We start from the raw sequence: 22,530 nt of genomic DNA, 5'->3' as shown, positions 1-22,530 counted from the left end.
TATCATCAGATTGTGAAAAAAAAATCGCTTTGAGTTTGTCGACGGAAAACTTCTCCGGAAAGCAAACTAGGACCTTGCAGCGCTGTGGTGTAATACCACTTTGTACCACAGGGTGGCGCACACAGTGAGTCAGTAACTTATTTAACCAGGTCAGTCTTATTTACACGCGCGGACTGGGGAAGAGCTTTGAGGAGATGTAGGATGTAACTTTTGTAACATCAAAGGTTAAACAGCGCACTCATAAGACACGTGGAGCGGCACCACACCGCCCCCTGCTGCTGGGAGTTGCAGCTGCAGTTTGCAGAGCGGGATCACAAAAAGCATCTTTAAAGGTGCTGCTGCGTGCGCAGGGGGGCAGTGTTTAGTCACTAATTGGCTCCTTCATGTGGAGCAGAGGGGCGGCCGCTGATTGGTCGCCAGTGAAACATCTGTATCCATACTTCCACTTGCGCGTGTCTCTGGCCAGAAAGCTGCCGCTGCGTGGGACAGTGGTGGTTGTGGTGTTTAGCCTGTGACGTTCCCAGCCGCACGTGCTGCCAGATGTCCACAGCATTCCCGGTTCTCTGAGAGGGGGACGCTCGGGGGTGGCGGTACAGATTCCGGTTTCCGTGTCAGGGCAGCGGGATGGAGGCGCAGCCGGTACCGGCTCGTTCTAGTCTTCAGCCGTGAGGACGCGCGTGAAGCCCCGCCCCCCTCCGCCGGCAGCTCCAGGTATGCAGACCGCAGACACAAAGGCAGCCGCCGCACGTCGTTTCCGTTTGTGAGGTGACCGCCCGCCGCCGGCTCAGCCTGTGGAGGCTGCAGGCGAACCCGCTCACGGGCACGCGCTCAGATGGACCGTCGATAAGTTTGGGGTCGGATCGGATGCTGGTTGCGTCACGAGTACGGAGCGCCGAACCGTTAGCCGACACCGGCGATGCGCGCGGTGATTTCTCTGCCGCGATAAGAGTCAGCTGACCGGAGCCCCGCGGCCGCACGCACGCGCCTCCATGCAGAGCCTTTGCAGGGTGAAGATGCAGCTGCGCACCGTGCTGGACGTCAAGGTGGTGGACGTGGAGAAGAGGCGCAGTCCGTCCAAGCACTACGTGAGTCACCTGCACCCCCGCACCTGGTCCCGCTCACGAGTGTGTGTGTGTGTGTGTGTGTGTGTGTGTGTGTGTGTGTGTGTGTGTGTGTGTGTGTGTCCCTGTGTGTCTGTCTCTGTGTGTGTCCGTGTGTGTGTGTCTGTGTCCCTGTGTGTCTGTCCCTGTGTGTGTCCCTGTGTGTGTGTCTGTCTATGTGTGTGTGTGTGTGTCCCTGTGTGTCTCTGTCTGTGTGTGTGTGTCTGTCTATGTGTGTGTGTGTGTGTCTGTGTCCCTGTGTGTCTCTGTCTGTGTGTGTGTGTCTGTGTCCCTGTGTGTGTGTCCGGCCTGTTCACAGTCACAGTGTGACTCCTAAACGCAGCGTTTAGCCGTCTCTCCGTGCGGCCTGGCTGCTGGGGGAGAACAGCCGCTAAGCTCGGCTCGAGTTGCGGCTATCAGCGAAGGAGGCGCCGGAGCTCGGGCAGCGCTTCAGCACAGAGAGCACGAGCACAGGTGAGCTGTCACACAGCCAGCCTGCTGCCTCTGCTCATCAGCTTCATTGTTGTTCTGAGCTCCTGACATGCTTTGGTGCAGTGTGGACACACGGGCATCACTGTGGAGACACTGTACCCACAGTTTACCTTCAGGGGGGAGCTGTGCTCACGAGCATGACACATTCACGGTAACGAGTCCGTGTTACCGTCCTTTACAGACAGCTGAGCGTTTCCTCTTACTTCTGTCAAGATTCTGTTTCATTCTTGAGGAAACGATGCTCCAGTTAAAAGAAGTTTCCTGCAGATGTTCATGTGTCAGCCTGATGACTTCCCTGTGGTGGAAGCCCCAAACCCTGGTGCTCCGTTTGAAGCAGCATTTTCCTTCAGAACTCACAGATGCCTTCAAACACACAAGGAAAGGCGAGCAGCGCCTAAACGCTGCAACAGTGAAGACAATACTAATAACACTACAGTAATGTGTCCTCATCGTGTGGGGTTAGGCTGCTGTTGGTTCTTGATGGAGATTTTCTCCACTTAAAGCAATGCAGGGTGTAACATCTAGTCCTTTTACTGAATCTGACTGTTTCTACAATGTGTCCTTTGCCTGTTTCTGAATCTCTTTTTAACGCATATATTTGTGTTTGTGAAGCACTTTGTAACTCTGGGTTTTGTCACACAAACAGCTGTCAGTATTTATTAGAAGTTACTGTAGAGTGACCTGTACAGAGGGTCTCTGCCTCTCAGCCTGTAACAGCTCAATGAATCAGTGGAGGATGATGGTAGATGGATGGGTGGATGTTGGGTGGATGTATTGTGAGATGATGTCCAGGCAGGAGCAGCAGGAGACTTTCAGCACAGGGTAAACATGATAATCTGCTCGCTCCATGTGTCTCACGGCTGTGTTCGAGCAGCTGCTACTAGAACAAAACCAGATTCTGTTTAATGCAAGAGGACGGCGATAAAGTTGCTGCTCGCTCTGCTGCGTTTGTGCTGCAAACCTTAAAGCTGTTCTACATCGTTGTGCGTTGGATCCAGGGGTCGGATGGCCTGTCGTGGACTCACAGAGCGGTTCCTTCTTATTTAAAAGGATCTTCTCGCTTTACCTTCTGACTTGCACTCATCAGAAAAGTGCAGGAGGTTATTTCGCCCGTCCCAGGACTCCGGCTGCTGTCCCCAAAGCTCCCCCTGAGTTTGTAGGAGTGTGCTCTCACCGAGTGACCGAATGAGTTTAAGGTGATGTTCGGTGAGCTGTTATTGTCTGTAATCTCAAGTGTAAAGAGCAGAGCGCGTCCTCGCTGACAGGCCATTCGACGTGTCGGACATCGCAGCCGTGATAAAATCTCGTACGGCCGTCACTATCAGCTCCGTCTGGAGAAGAAGCTCTTTTTTAACCAGGAAGCTGAAGTTTAAGTTGATGTCAAATCATGAGAGGATAAATTCTGTACATTAAACCTCTTTGTTTGAAAGCTCGTGCCAAGGTGAGATGACCCTGCTCCGCACTGAGCATGTGCAGAGCAGGTTTGTGCACAGTGGCTTGATTTTATTCCTTTGAAAGCCAGATCGGTTCATCCTCGATAACCTGTAATAATCCTTTTTGCAGTCATGGCTGAAAAAAAGCCAGTTGCTGTTAATGTTGTATTTAATCTCTTAAAGGCCTCGTTGCATCAAACCTCTTTCCTGTAGGAATCTCGGTCACTTTATTCTCCACTTTCTGGACCAAGCGAACCCTCGTGACAGGCTCCAGTGGTTATTATTACTTTCCTGAAGCTCACCTCCTGTGGCCTCGCTCATCAATACCACACTTGTTATAAGCGTGACAGCGAGAGTTTGTGCCGGAGCTCTGCACCTCACATCCCCGCTTCAGATCCTATTTCGAGCTCATAAACAAGTCAAAATAAATGACCACCATGAAAGGAACACGATCTTGCTCATATGCAATTACATTCCTGCAGGCCCTTAGGCTCAGTGATATGTGGACACAATTAGCGCACTTATTCTCCTCAGTGTGCCGGGACACAACGAACCTGCTGCAGAAAACGAAGGAAGATAAAAAACCTTGTTTTCAATCATTTAAGGCCTGTTTAGGAGCACGTGACACGTCCAGCGTCGCAGCACAGTTCTGCAGTGCACACAGACTGTAAATAAAAGATGCAACTGCCTCAATGTCACCAGTTGGCTGCCACCGTCTTAGCTTTCTGAAAACCAGGAGTGAGCATGTTTGGAGATGGGGCTGGAATGCTAAGTTAGTACTAATGCTAGCTAAGCTAGGGCTAGCTAGGGTTAGCACGGTGCAGAGAGCTGCAGTGATGGTTTGGAGACGATGGAAGATATTCAGATGTTTACTGGGAGTGAGCAGCATGGACAGGGTTAGAGATCAGTCCGTCAGAGTGACTATGAGTGGATATACTGGACAGAGGACGATGAAGAAGGAGCTGCCAGGCAGGAGGAAAAGAGGAAGACCTCAGAGGAGATTCGTGGGCTGGACTGACTGAGGAGGACAGTAGGGATGGAGGGACGAGCGACGGCTCTGCTGTGGTGACCCAAAAGAAGACGACCACCCTGTGTGGAGCCATCCGTTGGACCTGATTGGAGCGTTTTGGTTGCTTTTACCTGCAGTGACACTTCAGTCAAAGCAGCCACATCTCCTCATATGGATGAGTTTCAAAAACACACAAAATATTCCTTTACTTCTGTTCTGTTGGGATAAAGTAGAGCTGGGCGATATGAGATTTTTTCATATCACGATATGTTTTTTTCATTTCAGGCGATAACGATATCTATCACGATATAAGCCAAATAACTATATTTGTAAGATTTAAATGTGCCGTTGCTCACAAGTAAAATGTGAAATAATCAGCAGCTTGTTTTTAAATATTTATTTCCCATAATAAGTTCAACAGGGTAGATGTACTTAAGGAACATGAGACTTTTTCAGATAGATAAAGGCAAATATTGCAAACTACACAAAAGGCAGCCGCTAAAGCGTTTAAGTTTCAAAATAGAACAAACGAAACAGACTAAATTGTCAATTCCACTTAGAAACAAAATATTAATTCTAAAAATAAATCTTAGTTTGTTTTACAGAAGAACAGACAAAACTGACTAACTTTTGTCAATATCAAATAAACTGAGAACTAAAAGGAAATTCTCAATCTCTCCTTGTTGTATAGCTGAGCTTTTCAAACAGTTTTAACAGTTACTTTAGTCTGACAAAAGCCGAATGACGAATTAGCGCTTCCAGTCAGAGACTGAGGCTACGTCCACACGTACACGGGTATTTTTGAAAACGGAGATTTTCCGTTTTCGTTTTAAAAAATAATCTCGTCCACACATAAAGGCAGAAATGAAGGAAAACGCTGCTATGAACATGCCAAAGCAGCAGGTGGCGCTAGATTCCTAACCGTGCAGAAATGTTGGCCAATCAGAAGTCTAGAAGCCTCGGTGGGAAAAAGTAAACAAAGCTGGGACATAGAAGCAGAACCGAGTCGTATGTGTGGAGGGACAGTAACTGTGTGTATATGTAAGCATTTAAACACTGCAGAGAGTAGAATTAACAGTATTGTAGAAATTCATTTCACCGAAACAATAACGTGGCGCACAGTGTGACGCATGCACCAGTTTATTGTATTTCCAGACTTGCTTTCGGCACATTTACAGTGCAGCTACTCTGTTTTTTGTCAGACTTGAAATAGCCGAAATACCTTCACACTACGGAGCTTCTATGGCTCTTCCGTTCGACAATCTCTCCGGCGTTGGAACCATCATCTGTTTTCTCTTCGGTCACGCTCGGTTGATTTTTCTAGTCGGCACACTCATTTCCTCCATTACCCGCTGGCTGCTTCCCAAACAAACACACGTGTGGCTTGGCACTTGTGCTGCACGTAACAAGTCACGCGACGTGACGCTGCGGCTGTGATTGGTTCGGCTCTGCGCTACTTAATTTGGATTGGCTGAGCGGCGAGGTCTATCGCGATAGCTTAATTTCTCTATCGAGTAAAAGTTATATCGCGATACATATCGTTATCGTTCTATCGCCCAGCTCTAGGATAAAGGCAGGAAAACCAGGTGGTGCAGATGTAGCCAGCTGTCACTGCACCAGATCTTTGCCCTGTCCTGCCTTATCCACTAATACATTAAACATAGAAGTGACAGATTAAGAAGCAGGGATGGAAACCACTATCTTAGCTTAGTTTAAGATATTAGGATGGTAAAAGTCACCGTCTCCTGCGTCCCGCTGCTTTTGGACGGAGCTCGGCTGGCCGGTTGCTCCTGTCTGCAGTGTTTGTGCTCATTAGCATGAAAATAACTGGAGCTAAGCTGATCTCTGTGCGCCTCCAGCTCCATACTTAATACACAGACAGGAGATCAGTCTTCTAAGCTCGCTCTCGGCAGGAAAGCGAATAAATGCACTCCTCAGAACGTCAAATTATTCCTCAAAAACACACACGGAAAGCAAATAATTATTCTTAGCAGGCTAATTGAAAATACACCCACAGGCAGGTGCTCGGAGACACTGAATTAATGGTCTACTGTTGATAATATAGACACGGTTTCAGTGCAGCGCGGGCTCTTTCTCCCTTAGAGTGGATTAGTCGTGTAACACGAGCTTCCCAAATCGGTCCTGCTCTATAGGAAGGCTTGCTGAGCGCGATCCAGGCCACTCGTGTGTGCAGTGAAGGCGTAAGAGGAGCTTCTTCTCAGAGCCGTACTGTGTTTGGAGCTCCACGGTCTCAGCCGGTTAGTCTGTGGCCTAGTTTCCCTAGCTACCCGGTCTCAAGGGACGAGGCGAGTCACTGTGAGGAGAGAAAAGTGGGAGGCGGGGCGAGAGGGAAGCGGAGAAGACGAGAGGAAGACACAATCTGTGGCAAACACTGAATCCCATTTGTAATGTTTGTGAAACCAGCTGGAAATGCTTATCCTGTGGGAGGGGAGGGGGGGATTACAGCCTGGCTTTTGTCAGAGGGGAAACTGGACCGCTGAGTCGCAAACACGAATCAAACACACACTTTTTTTAAAGGGTTTGTGTACTTGCAGCAGGAGGAGGTGATAAAAGAGAAAGCAGGCCGGGCACGGCCATGTTTACTTTAAGCTTCTGTTTCCCTACAAGTCCCAGTCCCATAACGTTTCATTTTCCAGAGACTCCTGCGCTGCGCCGAGGCCCAGGCTGGAAGACGCTGTTATTTGGCGCCGTAAAACATCTCTTCAGAGGGCCGTCCACACTCGCATGTTTATTGGCCTATCAAACACAGGCTGATATCTCAGTAAAAAGAGCGCCTTTTTCCAGACTCGCCTCTAACTGGGAAGACGACGGTTTACGAGGCCGCCTGCTTTTTGTTTCGGGAGAGGTTGATGAGCAGCGGGCGGCGGCTGGTGTCAGCGCGTTTGAGGCGGGCGCCGTCATGCCGTGCTGATATCACCAGGACCTCAGGTCGTTTTCGTGCGTTTGATGATCGAGGAAAGAACGACGACTGTGTTTTTGGTGAAGGCACGTGTGTGAACACCTCCTGGCGATGACGTCATAACTGGAGCTGATAAGAGATGGCGTGCGTGTGGACATCATGTGTGGCCTGCACGGTGCTGGCTTTGGTTTTGTTGTTTGGGAAACGGTTGCATCTTATGTGAGCGAGCAGGCGGAGTGATGGAGGGAGATGGAGTTGGCTTGCAGCTCTTTTCATGAGATTAACAGATAGTCAGGGAAACTGGTTAAAACATTATTAGAATTAGATGCTGCTTCTCTCCCAAAGCACAAGGATGATTTACGAGGAATATTTGAGCGCAATCAGCTACAGTACAGCAGCAGTTAGACTCAGTCACACGAATACGTCAGTTTAAACAGTTAATCCAGTGACTTAGACTGTTGCTGTAGCCGGCAGTTGGAAGATAAACTCCCATCAGTTTGGTTTCCAGAGGCAGCGGTTAGCAGCTATCAGCAGGAAGCTGCAGACAAAGCCAACAGACATCACCTGTCAGATTAAAGCGCAGGTGTGCTGGTAGTCTGACGTGCACATCCCTGGGAATCACTACTGTGATTGGCCTGTTCAGTAACGTTTGGCTCCTCCTCAATTCAGTTTTATTTATACAGCTTCAAATCACAACAGCAGTCGCCTCAAGGAGCTTTATATTGTACAGTAGAGCCTACAATATCACCCAACAATCATATGACCCCCTATGAGCAGCACTCTGGCGACAGTGGGAAGGAAAAACTCCCTTTTAACAGGAAGAAACCTCCAGCAGAACCAGGCTGAGGGAGGGGCGGGGCCATCTGCTGTGATTGGTTGGGGTGAGAGAAGGAAGACAGGATAAAGACATGCTGTGTGTTTCCTGCTCCTATTTCTCTGCTGTTTTTGAATTTATCAGGAAGCAAATAACAATCGTCAGTATGAGGAAGAATAGTTGTAATATAAAACACATATATATGATATAAAACACCAGGACGTGACAGTACTGCGTCTGCACAAGCATAAAGCTGAGCAGTGATGGCGGCCTCTTACGTGGGCTCTGCAGAGACGTGCTCCTCACAGGTTACCTCCAGCGCCTGCAGACGCTCTACAGCCCTGTGCCACTGGCGTCTCAGGAAGCCCAAAGCAGGGAGAGGAGGAACATGATTGGACTCGTGCTGCTCTGTCTGTTCTTCGTCTTACGGTTTCCTGTTGATGTGCTGAATCTCTTCAGGCCTCAAATGAAGGCTCGGTGATCTTCCGTGGAAACAGCGGCTCGCTCCGTGCTGTCCCTGCTTTTAGTTTGACCTCACGTGTCTCTGCCCGTCAGGCTGCACAGGTTGTGAAGTCTGCAACTTGTGTTGTGGTGCTGTCAGCCGTCTAACGTTGCTCTGGGTTTCTCACACGAGCGCCGATGTTCAGACTCAGACCAGCTAAAATTCAATAGCCGGGAATCCGCCGGGCAGAGCCCGCCTTTGAAGCGGCGTTGGCAGAGTGATTTATTTGAGCGCACGACCTTGTCTGCTTTTTCACTTCGCTGGAATCTAATATGGAATAACTTGAGAATTGTTCTTGTGTATTGTGCAATTGTATGAAGGAGGCTTCAAAGCTGCACAGGACTTTACCTGCTGAGCAGACACTCCCTGCGGCCGCAGCTCGGGCACGCGAGGCGTGACCGGGCCCCTTCAAAGCGGCTCGCTGACAGTTTCGAAGCATCGCTGCGGCGTCCTGCTGCATGGCTGCTAAAGGCCACAGCTTTGGCTGCATCTGTGGAGGGGTTTCCAGAGGCTCGAGAATGAGCCTGTCCTACAGTTCGCGTCGCTGCTTTGACATTTTTGTCAGCAAACAGCTTTAAAGCTTTACCGTCAGTTGCTAACCTCTCGACTAAGTGACCCTATTAGACTCGAGTATATTTAGACCAGCTCCATGTGGAAAGACTTGACTTTTTCCAGCTCGATTTTTTTCTTTGATGGTCTGAAAGCATGCCGCCCGTCTGTTTTATAAGTTCCTTTAAATATAGTTTAGGCGGGGTTCAGCGCATTTAGTGGCTGGGCCCACATTCAGGGCCCCACCAAGAGCTCGGCTCCTTTGCCTTCTTGTCCTGGAAACGGCGAGGCTGGGTCCTGGCTCTTCTCCGACGCTGTAAGTTTTGTTTTTGTGTTTTTATACGTTCTCCGTGATCTGCGATTGTCGATGAATTATTTTAACGTCCTGGTAATTAGAGGAGCGCTCTACAGAGGCGAGGCGGGGGGAAATAAAGCGAGCTGTAAGCTCGGCGTGAATATTCATAACCGGTTCAGACGAACACGATGAAATAATCAGAGGTCCAATTTGTTCAGTCGTAAGAACTCGTGTTTCTGTCGTTGCTTCAGAGCATGAATAAAACTTTTGTTTTCAAGCAGCTCTCCCTCTGTGGGATTAGCAGATGTGTGAGTGCTTTTCTTCCTATCTGGGACGTGCTTCCCTCCCAGGCCTTGTTTTTTGGGAGTTTTTTTCCCCGCGTTGTTGTTCACGCTCTTTGTGAATCTTTTTTTCTGACTGGTTTGAAGGACGAACACGTCAGTGCTGTGGCGCCTGATGAGAAGCTTCTATTCTTACATATATATCCTATGTATTTCTCCTATTCTGTAGCAGCTGTGGGCTGTTTCTCACGTCAGTCTCATCTCATTGTTTCCTAATCTCGTGGTTTTAGCGTCAAACTCCTTCCTGTTTCCAGATGCAGGCCTGGTTATTCTCAGCTCACTGTCAGAAACCCCGAGATCACGCAGATGTTTTAATGTGGCCTCCTCACACAAATCTCAGCCTCGGTTTTGGCCTTGCAGCAATGCCTGGTCCTGCTGCTGTGCAGCAATCGCAGCTTTTTTAGCTCCCTGTCTGTGGTGATGAAAAATGTATGCGAGTTAATTTGCAGATTTGCATTTATTTAACAGGCAGACAGATTATTTCCTAACTGACATTTGAGTGAGTCAATCAAACAGTTGATTCGGGGCATTTATGCTCTCACGACTGGGCGGACTCGAGCTCTGAGTCATCTCAGCTCGCCTTATTTTAGTTGCATGAGTGTCTGGAAAATGCAGCTACCATGTAAAATGCAAACAGAAATGATACAAATGTAATTAGCAGCCAATCAGACGATGTTTGCTGCTAGATTTATCCTGAGAGGCGGCAGCGGCGGGGCCGAGCGTGTGCAGTTTATTCCAGGGAGTGGGAGGGCGTTCGGTTAAAGCGTGATATTTTGGGCTCGAGCAGACCCGGGACCTCGTCGGTTGTGTTTTTCACTGCGGTTGCCATCACATGCCCATCTGCTTCTGGGGTTTGGATCCTTTCACTGAGTCCACGTCCTCCCGCCTGGCTCACGTCTTACACTTAAGCTCAGCACGGATTTTCATCCGAGTCGAATTAAGTGGTCCAGATGCATGATGGGAGGATGATAGTCTGGCATGCCATTAAGGTCAGAGGAGTTTATAGAGCACTCATATACACACAGCCACTTGGTAAAATTGCACTGCTGCGTGCTGTTAGATCCAAGTCTGTGTTGGCTGCTTCATGTCGAAGTACTGCTGCAGAGACATGACAAAGACTCGCTTTACGCACACAGTTTGCTCCCACACTCGATCATCCAGGCTGATCCTCGTCACATGGTTCTGTCTGACGTCAGCATGACATCAGCATGACATCAGCATGACATCAGCATGACATCAGCATGACATCAGCATGCCAGCGCTGCAGTTTTCAACTCTGGAAACAGAGAAAAGTCCAAACTCTATCATGAGCTGTTTTTCTAGGACTTACCTGACTGATGTCAGCCCATCTTTAACCTCCACACTACAGCCTGACAAGCCCGTCGGCGTGACATCGACCTGCACTGATGGAGGACAGGGCAGCTCCCTTACTTAACCCACTCAACAGTGGGAATGCGTCCACAGCAGACCGTGTCCAGCTGTGTCCTACATATTAGACAGTTGTGGAAAACATCCCCAAATTATGCAAAGTTCATGGGAAAAATGTCTTTTGTAGCCTAGAGGAACGTGGAACTCTTTTTTTTTCCCTGGAAGTTTCAAAGTAATTTGAGTTAGAAAAGGTCGTGGAGGAATCGCATTTCATCTTAATTAAACTTAAACCTTTCAGTACGCCTGGAATCAGATTTGAGTTCGTAGAAACTTCATTAATGGCAACGACTTCATGTCTTTAGGCGTGTAGGTCGAGCTGACCTGCTGAAGATCAAACAGAAAGTCAGGATGGAGAAAAAAACGACGATCAGCAACTCAAATGACTGCTAGTTACAGCTACGGTATCTCTGAACAGCACAGCAGATAAGAACAGGAAACTGAGACCAAGCTTCACGCAGACTCCTCTAAATCAGAAACCTTTGCCTGGTCTGATGAGTCTCAAAGTTTAAAGACGGGAGGGTCAGAAGTCTGAATGTTGTTTTTATGGTCTTTATCATGGCTGAATCTGAGCCACGGGAATGAAGCGATCTTCTTTGGTGACCCCGTCATCCAGGTTCAGCATCGCGTCACTCTGTAGGTAATCGCATAGACAGCGATGCCGTAGTTATTTAGACGTCTCGTCGTCTTCATCGTGCTGCTCAGCTGTTACTGAGCACAGTGACTCTGATGAATCTAACAGTGGTACAGATATTTGAATCGCACCGGCTTAAACACAGTGATGGCACTGCTGTTATAAACTGCTTAAAAATAATCGTCATTCAGCAAAAATAAGCTGTGAGAAGAGCCGGGGGCAGAACCTCCATCCTCCCTCAGGCCAAGTCTGATGTGAGCTGCCAAGAGCACGTTTGTGTTTCTGCTTCCTTATTTATGATTACATGAAGCTTTGAAGGGACGAGGCCTCGTGTTACCCGAGGACACCTCAACCAGCAGCTGATTTAGTTTCAGAAACTCTTTTCTTTGATATTAAGGAGCAGTAAAACGAGCTCTTTGCTTCTTCTCACAAATGCTTGTTACGCTACAGAAGTCACACAGACACTTGGATGTTGCTGACGGTGGCTGGAGCCATTTTTGGGACTCAGCGTGACCCCGGGAGCACATTTTCATAGCAGTAAATGCCAGAGCTAATCACTGTGGCGACACCCCACCGTGCACGTTTGTCGTGTGACAGTTGCAGCTTCTGCATGCCAGCAGCCGTGTTTGCACGAGAGTGAACGTACCGCAGCGGCGAGGCCTTTTAACCCTCCGCCTTTGTTGTGGAAGTTCCTTTGTTCGGGCTGTTGCCCTTCCTGCGTCAACGTTGAGGCTTTTGACTCAACCTCATTCATCTCGCCGCTGCTCTTGAGACTCTTGGCAGGTACGGAGGGTTGGAGTGACGGCGTAAGATCAGTCCCAAAAGATGGCATCTGCTGAAACAAAGAGCAGCAATGGCTCACCGGGGAAACGCACACCGCCTGTTTGATGCTATACGTGAGGCAAAGGCAGTTGTTTGCGCTGCGTCTAGGCCACTTTACTGAAATGCTTTGGCTGGGTGACAGTGCTGTTTTACTTGTATGTAGCTTATAAGTACAGCAGCAGCACCACAAGTGAAGTTTGGATCGTCTCTGGCAACAGCAGAGGGAAAAACCTTCATCCTAGATTTGAAACCACGATAAACGTCAGTGTCTCTTCATCATAGTTACCATCGTTACCTTGACTTCAGCAGCTTTAGTTGCCTCAAACCTGCAAGAACTAAAGTCCAGAGATGACGACCACGAGGATGACCGGGGGTTCCTCCCACAGCCAAAATACTTTAAGTGTCTAAACGTAACAAGAACTACAAACTGAAATTCCAAAAAAAGTTACAAACCTTAAATAAAACCAATACTTTTTTCCCACTACGACACAGAAAACATGTCAACGTCTAAACGCACGTTTGAACTGAGACGTTTTAATGTTTCATGGAAAAAAAGAGCACATTTTTAATTTGATGTCTCAAAAACGTCGTGATGGGGCGACGACTGGAAACTGAACCTGAACTAAAAAGAAACAAATCAAGTTAACTGGTAACATGTCACACGATCGGGTACAAAAAGAGCATCTTTGAGAATCAGACTGTGCATCTACAAGCTGTGGAAGACTTTCAGTTTTGAAGAATCAAAGTCACTTTTAACCACGAAGGTGAACTTTTATGTAAAAATGAGCCTTTTTTCTGTTAAGGAAACATTTGTAATGAAGGTTTGTGTCTGACTTGCTGTCCACTGTATTTCCATCCATCCTGAATATGTGTCCTCAGCATTTCTGTATTTGCATTTAGCGTGTTTCATATTCGGCCTACACAGAACAGGAAGCACTTTGTGCAGCCTTGCGTGTTGCTTGGTGAACAGCTGTTTCACATAAATTGCTAATAAAAACATTCAGAGATAATTTTAATATTTATTCTCACTTCCTGTCATTTTGGCGGTGGCGTTGTTTTAACCTTTTTTCTCGGGGCCGACTAAAACCTCTTTGGGCTGCGCCAAAAACTCCTTTATGCGGGAAAAAACGTTGTTTTATTGACCATCTTCGATTGTGCCCACGGCAGCTCGAGCTTGCAGTCTGTTACGTAACAGCTTATCCACTCGAGTAATTTCACATCCAGGTCTTCTCTGAGCGCCTTTATAACAGCAATTGAGAGATCCCACCTGCTCTTAACGTCTCTGATGAAAATTTCCTGGCCTCTGGATCCGTTACCTTGGTTATCTATGTTTCATTAGATTAGAGATGATGGCAGCATCACTTAGCTCCTCTTGACAGATAAATGGACTCTATCTCAAACTTATCAGGCCTCTCAGGGCTGCAGCGTGGCTTCATCTGGCAGGGTAAAGGCCGCCAGGTCAGTGTGCGGGGAAAAGAGGGATGATGTCACCGTCCATCCTGTGGCTGGATGGCGGTTTTATGACCGTCAGCTACTGTGATGCATCAGTGCTTTAGGCGAACGATTGCGAGTTTGTTTCCAGCAGAGCAGCTGGACAGACAGAAACCATCACCATTACCAAGTGTCCCTCTATCAGCCCTCAGCCGGGCTGTTGTTGTTGCATTGAAACCCAACCTTGTGCAACTCGAGAAAGAACCTACCACCGTAGGTGCATCTGTGTGCATCTGTGTGTGCATCTGTGTGTGCATCTATGTGTGCATCTATGTGTGCATCTATGTGGTGCTTCGTTTCTGTCACATGTGCTGCGTTTGTGACTTTCGCAGTCCAAGCTTGTGCGCTTTTGTTTCAGGTGGAAGTGTTGAACAAGTCTTCTGGATTTAAAAGATTAAACCAAGCTGCAGTTTTAACTTTGCCTTCTTTGTCTTTGCAGGTGTATCTCATCAATGTCACCTACTCGGACAACACCTCCCACATCATCTACAGAAGATACAGCAAATTCTTTGACCTACAGGTAATCCCCCATCAGCCTCGCCCCGCTCTGCTGCCCTGTGTGGGCCGTGCTTGGATTGAAGTCCCCGACGCTGCCGCCGCTCGCTGGTGTATTCTTCAGCAGGTCGAGCGTGTGAACTTGCAGCATTGTTTTGTATAGATTAATGTGTAAACCTGGCACCCGTTTGCTGCTGCTGCCGTGTCTCTGGCCGTGTTCGCCACACCTCGCCGCCTCAATGAATCGATGTGTGAGTTAGTAATTGGCGGGGGAGCGGGGGAGACGTGGCTTGTATGCCTCAGCCTGCACCTCTCTCTCCTCCCGCTCTTCTTCCTTTCTCGTCTCGTCGCTGGCTTGGCCTCAAAACGTCAGGGAGCTGACAGGCCTTTTTTATGGTACAAGCAAGAAAGCCACATGGAAGTCAAATTTAATGTACCAGGCTTTGCAGTGGCTTGTCGTTAGATGCTACGCGCTGCTCTGATTGGTGGCTTCTTTAAATAGAGCCTCGTACGGAGGAGGCTTTTTTCTGCTTTGCTGTCTTGGCTCAGACGCTTTACTCCCTTGTTTAAAATGTTGTTGCGGTGTCTCTTTGGGACTATTTATTTTGGAATGAGGCAGGAGTGGGAATGAAAACCTTTCCTGTATCTTTCACATGGACTCTTCCATACTGGGAGAATGTTTATGTGCACTCCTTCAGCCCCCTCGCACCTTTGCCCTACTGCAAGCTGATACCATATGTAGAGTGCACCAGGGGTCTACCAATAACTAGTAAATATAACAGAGCCACAGTGTGAGAGTTACAGGGAGCACATCTCAATAGCTCCAGTGTGCTCGTCCAGCAGGGAACGATGTTTCAATCAGCAGAGGAAAAGTCCTTTCTGAAAGGTCCCATTGATGACCAGTGAAAAATGGACCCTCACCCCTACTGCAGCTGATTAGTCCCAAACTGGAATAAAGAGAGAGGTAGAGTAATAAACACAGAACAGTATGAATGCTTCATACACTCAGAAAGAACAAAGTTCCTCATTGTAGTGGTTGAACAGCGGCCCTCTGAGGCACTACTTTGTGTAGGTGGACTTATTCACACCTTTGTGGTTTGTACTCGAACCTCTGGTGACAGTTTTTTTGGTTTGGTGGCAAAACTAGTTACAGTCTGTGATTAAACCTGCAACTCTAACAGTGAAAATAATATTTATCCAATGTCTTTGTGTATTTTGCCAAACACAGAGATCACAGATTGTGCAAGATGTGGTGCAAATACGCACCTTTTTAAAAACGTGGTCCTTTCTGGTTCTTAAATGTCCACAAATGCCATAAGTAGCCTCAGACGGCACATTTGTGGCGATTGTACCTGTGGGGATGTGAGTGGACTGTGGATTTATCACAGCTAATTGCTGAAATATCAGAAACAGATTGCATTAATTTCTAACTTGGCGTCATTCAGCAGTAGATTGGCAGACTGAATGCAGACTGAATGCAGACTGAATGCAGACTGAATGCAGACTGATGGCAGACTGATGGCAGACTGATGGCAGACTGATGGCAGACTGATGGCAGACTGATGGCAGACTGATGGCAGACTGATGGCAGACTGGCTCCTTCTTATGGCAGCATTTATATCAGGTCTTAGTGACAGTGAGAGAAGTTTTCCTATTTTCTAAAACAGTTATTAGTGATAATCATTTTGTACTGATGTGGTGTTTGGTGATTCATGCCTCTAATATTCACCTCGCCTTCTACAACAGCGAGGTCCTCAAATTGCCTGGGAGGAAACTAATGAGCCTTAATGGTTCCTGGATAGCTTTGTACAAAATGACTCCGTCAGCAGCAGCACGATTGATTTTGTTAGGTATGTGAGATGTCACGGGGGCAAAGGTCGTCTAACTCGGTTCCTTCATTGAGTCAAATAAAGTCGTGTCAACAGAGTTTGGCTGCTTCTCAGTCAGCTCTGTTGTGAAGAATCTTCTGGTAAATATTTCAAACATTTACCAGATGCCGTCTTTAAATCACACTGCAGTGCATCAGCTCCAGCACGGCTCCCCTCCTGATGTTTCCATTTCCACGGTGACATTCATGAATAAAACCACCGCTGGCAGCAGTGACAGGCCAGCTTTCTAATCCTCGTCTCTGTCGGTGTTTGCACTCAGAGTGAAGTTCTCCCTGCCGGACTTTGATCTCTCTCGGTGGCTTTGATGGAGCTTTTTTGATCTCATTGTTTCCAGTGAGACCTGGAGCCTCTCCTGTCCAAACATTTATCTGCTGCGGGGTCCCCGCTGCTTTTAAGCCGCCTTGCTGTAACCGTAAGGGAGAAAAACACAGACTGGAGCTCTGAAAACTGCCGGAGAGCAGTTTAACCAAATCCTTGGCAAACACCGCTGGGATTCCAAGACAGTTTCCTAGTAATAACCAGACCGGGCTGTGTTCCTGGAAACACTGGCCCCGCTTCCAGGCTGCCATCCAAATGAGAGGGACCACAGATGTTGCTTTGACTGACTTTGTATAGGATGAGTCACGGAAACAGGCTCTTTATGTTGTGCTGAATGCACGGGCAGTGAAGCTCACCTGCTTTGATATTAGACACATGGAGAGTGGTTTGAATGTAGCCAAAAACTCTGAGAAAACTGAATCTGAAGTTCACAAATCCTTCGGTTTCAAAGCGCTTCTGTCTGCACAGTGCAGAGAATGTGTTAAGGTAAAAATAATAGGAGCCATATTCGTGCTATTTTGTGTCCCTCTGTGAAAAAGGAAGTCATTTACGGATAATAGAACGAATATATTAGTGCAAAGTGTTGCCAGAATTGCCCTGGAGGGAACCATTTTTTCTGCACTCTGTTAGGAGTGTGTTGGATCCCACACTCTTTAGAGAAAAGGTTTTACCTCCGTCTGCCACCTCGTCCATCCAGTGTCACTTTATTGGATGGTGTTTTTCTTCTGGCTGGAGCTTGGCGTTTCCCAACATTTCACTCGATGGCGTTTATGTTTAAATAATGAAAAGAGTCAAAGATAAACTGCTGCTGATGGAAGTCACAGACGTCACTATTGATTTGCCATAGCATTTTAATCTAGCTGCCCTCACTATCTGGAACCAGTTTGCCAAACTGATTAATGCTGTGATTGGTGTCCAACCAGTAAAAGAGCAGGGCTGATGTGGGCTGTCAAACCAGCATCCTCCCAGTGGTGTCTGGGCCGACTCTCAGAGATGGAGAAGCTCCGTCATCTTGAAAGTAGCAGCTCGCATCTCCTTCAGTATGATTGCTCGATGTCCCGGTGAAGCTTGTTGCTGTTGCAGACGCCGACGCCTCAGCTTCGACCAGCTCACATTCATCAGGACGACTAAAACCCCAAGTCGTCATAAATAGTTGGGCTAAACTTTGTGTTTCACAGCTCGCTGGGCTCTGCTTGGTGGCAGAGTCATTGACAGTGTTTCCACTCGTCCTGGTCGGGCGCAGGGCTGTGATGCCACATGCGTTCACTTTGAAGCCTCCAGCACACATACCTGAAGCATAAGCACATACATGTGCACCAGTCCTCCTCACTGACTGGCTCTTGCTGGCTGCACGGATGTGGTTTTGACTCAGACCTGACTCGTGAGCAGCTCTGGCAGAAGTGCCCGAGTTAATCATCAGGAAACCGGGACAGGGAGCAGCCCGGGTCAGCCAGCGGTCCCGGGAGGAAAGGTGGAATGATGATGACGAGGTGATGAAGCAGTGGAGAGCTGGAACAAAAGCTTTAACGGTAAGTGACGGTACTGACGCAGTGATGCAGACGGAAGACATGAGTATTCTGATCATCTGCGTTTCTTCGAGGTCACTTTTTACAAAGCGGCCTTTTGTATTCCAGGAAGCCGTGAGGAGCGGGTGATGGCGCTCCGGGTGTCCTTGGGCCTCTGCTGAAGTTTGTCTATTTAAAGCTGTGGCGTGGCTCTCCATGTGAAAGGAGGCCTCTGACTCACGCCTTTACGAGGCTCTTCATTTGTACTCTGTCGGCACGCGCCTTCACAAGCACTCTTTTTCTTCTTCGTCCGAGTCCGCACTCGCACGAGCTTCCCTACAGCTACTGAATGTGCGGCTCAGGGAGGTTTTCATGCTACGGCTTTCCAAAAATCCCTTTTATTAGTTGCTGAGTCTCAAGGCTGGAAGCAGCTTAACAGATGCTAGCAGCAGGTTTCTGGTAAAACGGCAGCGCGTATATATTCAGCACAGCAAATTACACAGTCGCTGTGGTCAAATCGCTTACAAAGAAGGTCACTGACTCGTGAATCTCTAACCTCTATGTGGGCCGTTTGATGGAAACGTGTGTCTAGACCGCGAGGCGTTATCGGTATGCCATCCTCGAGGACAAACTGCTGAATGGACAGAGCGCTAGCTCAGCCTCGTTGTCCTTGAGGTGCTTTGTGGACGAACTGTAACTCAGCCCATTGTTTCAGGTCGAGGCTGCTTTATTTTATTTATGGGCGTGTGCGCCTGAGAGAAAAGAGAGAGGCAAAGGAAGGACACCTACACGCCAAACACTGGACGTGTCCCTCTGAGTTACAATCAAGCAGTTGAGAAGACGGCTACAGGCCGGGTCCTCACTGGACCCAGAGCAGAGGGGGGGAGTATGCAGCGTTTCCCACAGTCACAGCGAAGCGGTCGGGAGAGGGGCTAAATTTAGGATGAATGAGCACAGTTCATTTGTTTGTGGGACGTTTCCGTGGCTTGAAAAAGTCAGCAGTGTGACTGGAAGTGTTTCAAGGAGCGAGAGAGGCGGCAGAAGGAAGCGCGACAGTCGACCTGAAACACGAAGCGTCCGTGCTGAGCAGAAATGCTCCGCGTGGTTAAGCTGAAGGCAACGTGAAGTAGCCTTTATAATGAGCACAAATCCTCCCAACGCCAGCGTCTGTGTGTCGTCACCAGCAAACAGCCGGTTAACTGTTTCTGTGTCCTCACTCGCTTCTGATTGCTCTCGCTCCCAGACACTGGCAGCATGAAGTGCATGCTGGGAGTTGATGGCTGCACGTCTGTCACTTATTCTGTTTTCATGCCATTTTGTGGTTCGACTCAGGGGTCAGTGCAGACGTAAAGCTCTGTTTTTACAGTAGTTTTGTGTTTCTGTGCAGCGGTTTGCAATATTTGATTAGATACGCAGGCAGCCTGCAGATAAAGGCCTCTGCACGTTCCCACAGTGTGCTTCCTCTGTTTCCTTTGCTGCCTGTTACCTGCGATGTATGTGGTAGCTGACAGTCGGCTGTCTCACTCTGCTTTTCTTTCCTCTCTCTCCTCCACGCTCAGCTGGTCAGGTTTGTGTTTCTTCTCTGCCGCTGAGCTCGGAAGGAGACTCGATGAGAACTCGGGAGAGCTCCGGCAGCTTCACGCTGAGCTTTGAACAAAGAAGTTGCTCAAGGTTCTTTTTGCTATTTCATTACATTTCTGCCCAAGAATGACGAGCCTCTGTTCACCGTTTGGTGAATCACACAGTATTTATTTTACACTCCTGCGGCGTCTGTTGTTCAGAGAGGGCGGGTGGCGTTCTCTGTATGTCCGGATATTGTTGAGCACAGAGCAGCTTTCACTGTTCAGTGACTGAACAACATGTTATCAGCAGTGGGGTGAAAAATAAACACATGAAGTATAAAACATGACTCCGGCTACTGGTGAGACTGAGACGTGGAGGAAGACGGTTTGGCCCATCTGAAGCAACGAGTGTGTTCAAACAATCTGGGACTTGGTGCCCAAGCAAGAAGAACCAGGAGCTGGTGGAAGGAGACTGGAAAGTGCTCAGAGAGGCTTTGCAGGAACGCCATTCTGCAAAATCCTCCAACGACTGAGCCAATCAGGGCCTCAGTCTGTGAGGCGACTTGATCTGTGGTTGGTTGCTGGTGGGATGCAAGCCGGGGCTTGATTAATCCCGGCTGGGTCTAATGTTTAAAGACACTAACCCCCCCGTGACCCCACCACCGCAGATCACTGAAGATGCATCCCAGAGAGATCATCTAGAAGATGGATAGATGCATCTTTCACGCGCTGCCGGGAAGCCGCTTCGCTTCAGGAACCAGATGGTGGGAATGTTTGCAGGAACGGGTCCCAGCTGAGTTGGGGGAGAGAGAACCGACGTGCAACCAGATGTTGTTGGTTTTGGTGGCGATGTTTAATGTCCACAAGCAAGAAGGGGACAAACTGAAGGGCCTGAGAGTGCTGCTAAATCAAAGACAGGAAGTAAAGCAACCAGCTCACAGGATGACTAAACTACAACCTGCTGACTCCTCGCCAGGAAGAAAGCACCACTGCCTTTGCTCCTGGTGTGTGTGCAGTGTGTGTCTAAACCCGGCCCAGCCTCAGGCAGCAGCGAGTAACTGCTCCCAGTATCTGCCTGTTAGCAGAACACATCCTCCCAGTGTCTGCCTGTAGCATTTATGAACTGAATCACAGGCAGAAGGTGCACTGCTCACATTAAATCACAGCCCACCCTGAGTCACAGCCCTGTTGGGCTTAAATAGGGCAGCAACTAGGAGGACCCACTGATTGGTGGGTTGGACTCGGCTCCCGTCCAATCAGTAATAAATGCAGCGAGGAAGCGGAGCGACTGGCAGTAGCGTCACCGGGGCCAAAGGACGGCACGATAACATCTACACTTCAAATCGCTGTGATAGTGGACGATTCCCCAGAAGAGATATGAGTGGAACTGTGAGCCAAACTAAGAGACTGAGATCTTATTTAAGGTTGAACCAGTGAGCACGAGGCCCAGCAAGGCTGGCGCAGGACTGCTCTTTGTGATAAACTAGGCCCACGCATAAAAACGATGCACCACTCGTGGTCAAAACGTCACTAATAACACTTTGCAGCCTGGAGATGCCGTTAGCATGACTTAACATCACGTTCTTCTTAATGGCCACCAGGGGGCAGTACCTGCGGTCCTGCGGCGTCACAGAGCAGTGGAGTTTATGCGCCCGTTTAAAGTCGCACTGAATAAAACATTAAGCACATTTGTAAATTATGATAATTCCAAGAGTCAGAAAGGAGATTATTCAGGATTCATACGCTAACGATTTATCACTCACGACTCATTAACCGAGGACTGTGCTCAGTCTCTCATTTACTCAGGAGCTCATAGCAGGAATGTGCATCCATGTGCCACACAGTGTGTCCTGCAAATTAGTGACATCAGGCCTCCTCAGTTGTTACTAAGATTCGCTCTTTTTAGTTTTAAAATGTGGGCTCAAATATGCCCGACACAGTCTGCTGTTTGCCCTTTAATGCTATAAACGTGCTAAATGGTAAAAATGGTAAATGGCCTGTATTTATATAGCGCTTTTCTAGTCCCTAAGGACCCCAAAGCGCTTTACACTACATTCAGTCACACACACATTCACACACTGGTGATGGCAGCTACATTGTAGCCACAGCTGCCCTGGGGCGCACTGACAGAGGTGCTAAAGGAAACCTCAGCCCAATCCTGTGTATTTGAAAGTAAATCGAGCGTGCTTCCTTAATCTGACGCCATCTACGCTCTGCTAGCGCCTGGAACGTCTCCCATCAGTCATTCCAAACACAAACTTGTGCTGAATCCAGGACTGAAGTTCTCACAGTGCTCCTTATCTGCAGTATCGGTGGCCGGTCCCAGCACAGCTTTATCTCGCTGCCTGTAGCTTAATAAACAAGGACTGAGTAAACAGCAGGCAGGATAGGACACGTGGGAGAGGTGGAGGTAGAGGAGCACAGAGATAACAGAAAATCTCTCACGCCGTCGTCTCCCTTTTTCGTTTGCCTCACACTCCTCGTTCACATCAACTTCCTGCGACTTGTCGATCTGCGTCTCTGCCTGCACATCTGTTTTCTTCACCCGTCTCTGGCTCTCTGCAAAAACGCCTCCCTGGCTTCAACCTTCACCACCTGTGCACCCTCCTATCTCCTCCCCAGCCGATCCAGCGCAGCTTCCAAACTCTCGGGGTCGAGCGCTTTCGCCAACTCGGCGCACGTCTCGTCAGTTTGAAATATATATGAAAATCCACTGTTAGAGGCAAAAACAGAGTTTGTCCAACTCTAACATGCTTGGAAGTCGATATTTGGTTTGAACGCCTTTATTCTGCAGCACAGCTGGAAGTTTCTGAGGACGCCGTGGAAGGAATAGTTAGGAGTAGTTCAGGAACAGTTTTGGACTGACGTTCTTTGGATGTTTCTGCCTTCTTGTTCTGTTCTCTGTCACGATGATCCGTCACTGCTTCATGATGC

At 48.4% G+C, this 22,530-nt stretch overlaps 1 protein-coding gene across 5 annotated transcripts in view; it reads left to right on the top strand.

The window, feature by feature from the left end:
- The first annotated feature begins 218 nt into the window (after positions 1 to 218).
- Positions 219 to 22,530, top strand: part of sh3pxd2aa (SH3 and PX domains 2Aa) — a 98,911-nt gene continuing 76,599 nt past the window's right edge. For 4 of the 5 annotated variants that reach the window (XM_085278126.1, XM_085278125.1, XM_085278124.1 and 1 more), the window contains exons 1-2: positions 220 to 1,085; positions 14,267 to 14,347. In XM_085278126.1, the coding sequence (XP_085134252.1) occupies positions 990 to 1,085; positions 14,267 to 14,347 (177 nt within the window). In that variant the 5' untranslated portion in view covers positions 220 to 989. Of the gene's footprint in view, positions 1,086 to 14,266; positions 14,348 to 22,530 lie in introns of all 5 variants that reach the window. The other variant, XM_085278127.1, reaches the window with a different exon arrangement.

Source organism: Mchenga conophoros, linkage group LG6 (genome assembly GCF_057382185.1).
Source record: "Mchenga conophoros isolate Kocher_MC1m ecotype Shallow Benthic linkage group LG6, M_conophoros_male_GT1.1, whole genome shotgun sequence".
NCBI lineage: Eukaryota > Metazoa > Chordata > Actinopteri > Cichliformes > Cichlidae > Mchenga > Mchenga conophoros.
Note: the sequence above shows the minus strand (reverse complement) of the source record. Positions and strands in the feature narration are given on the sequence as shown.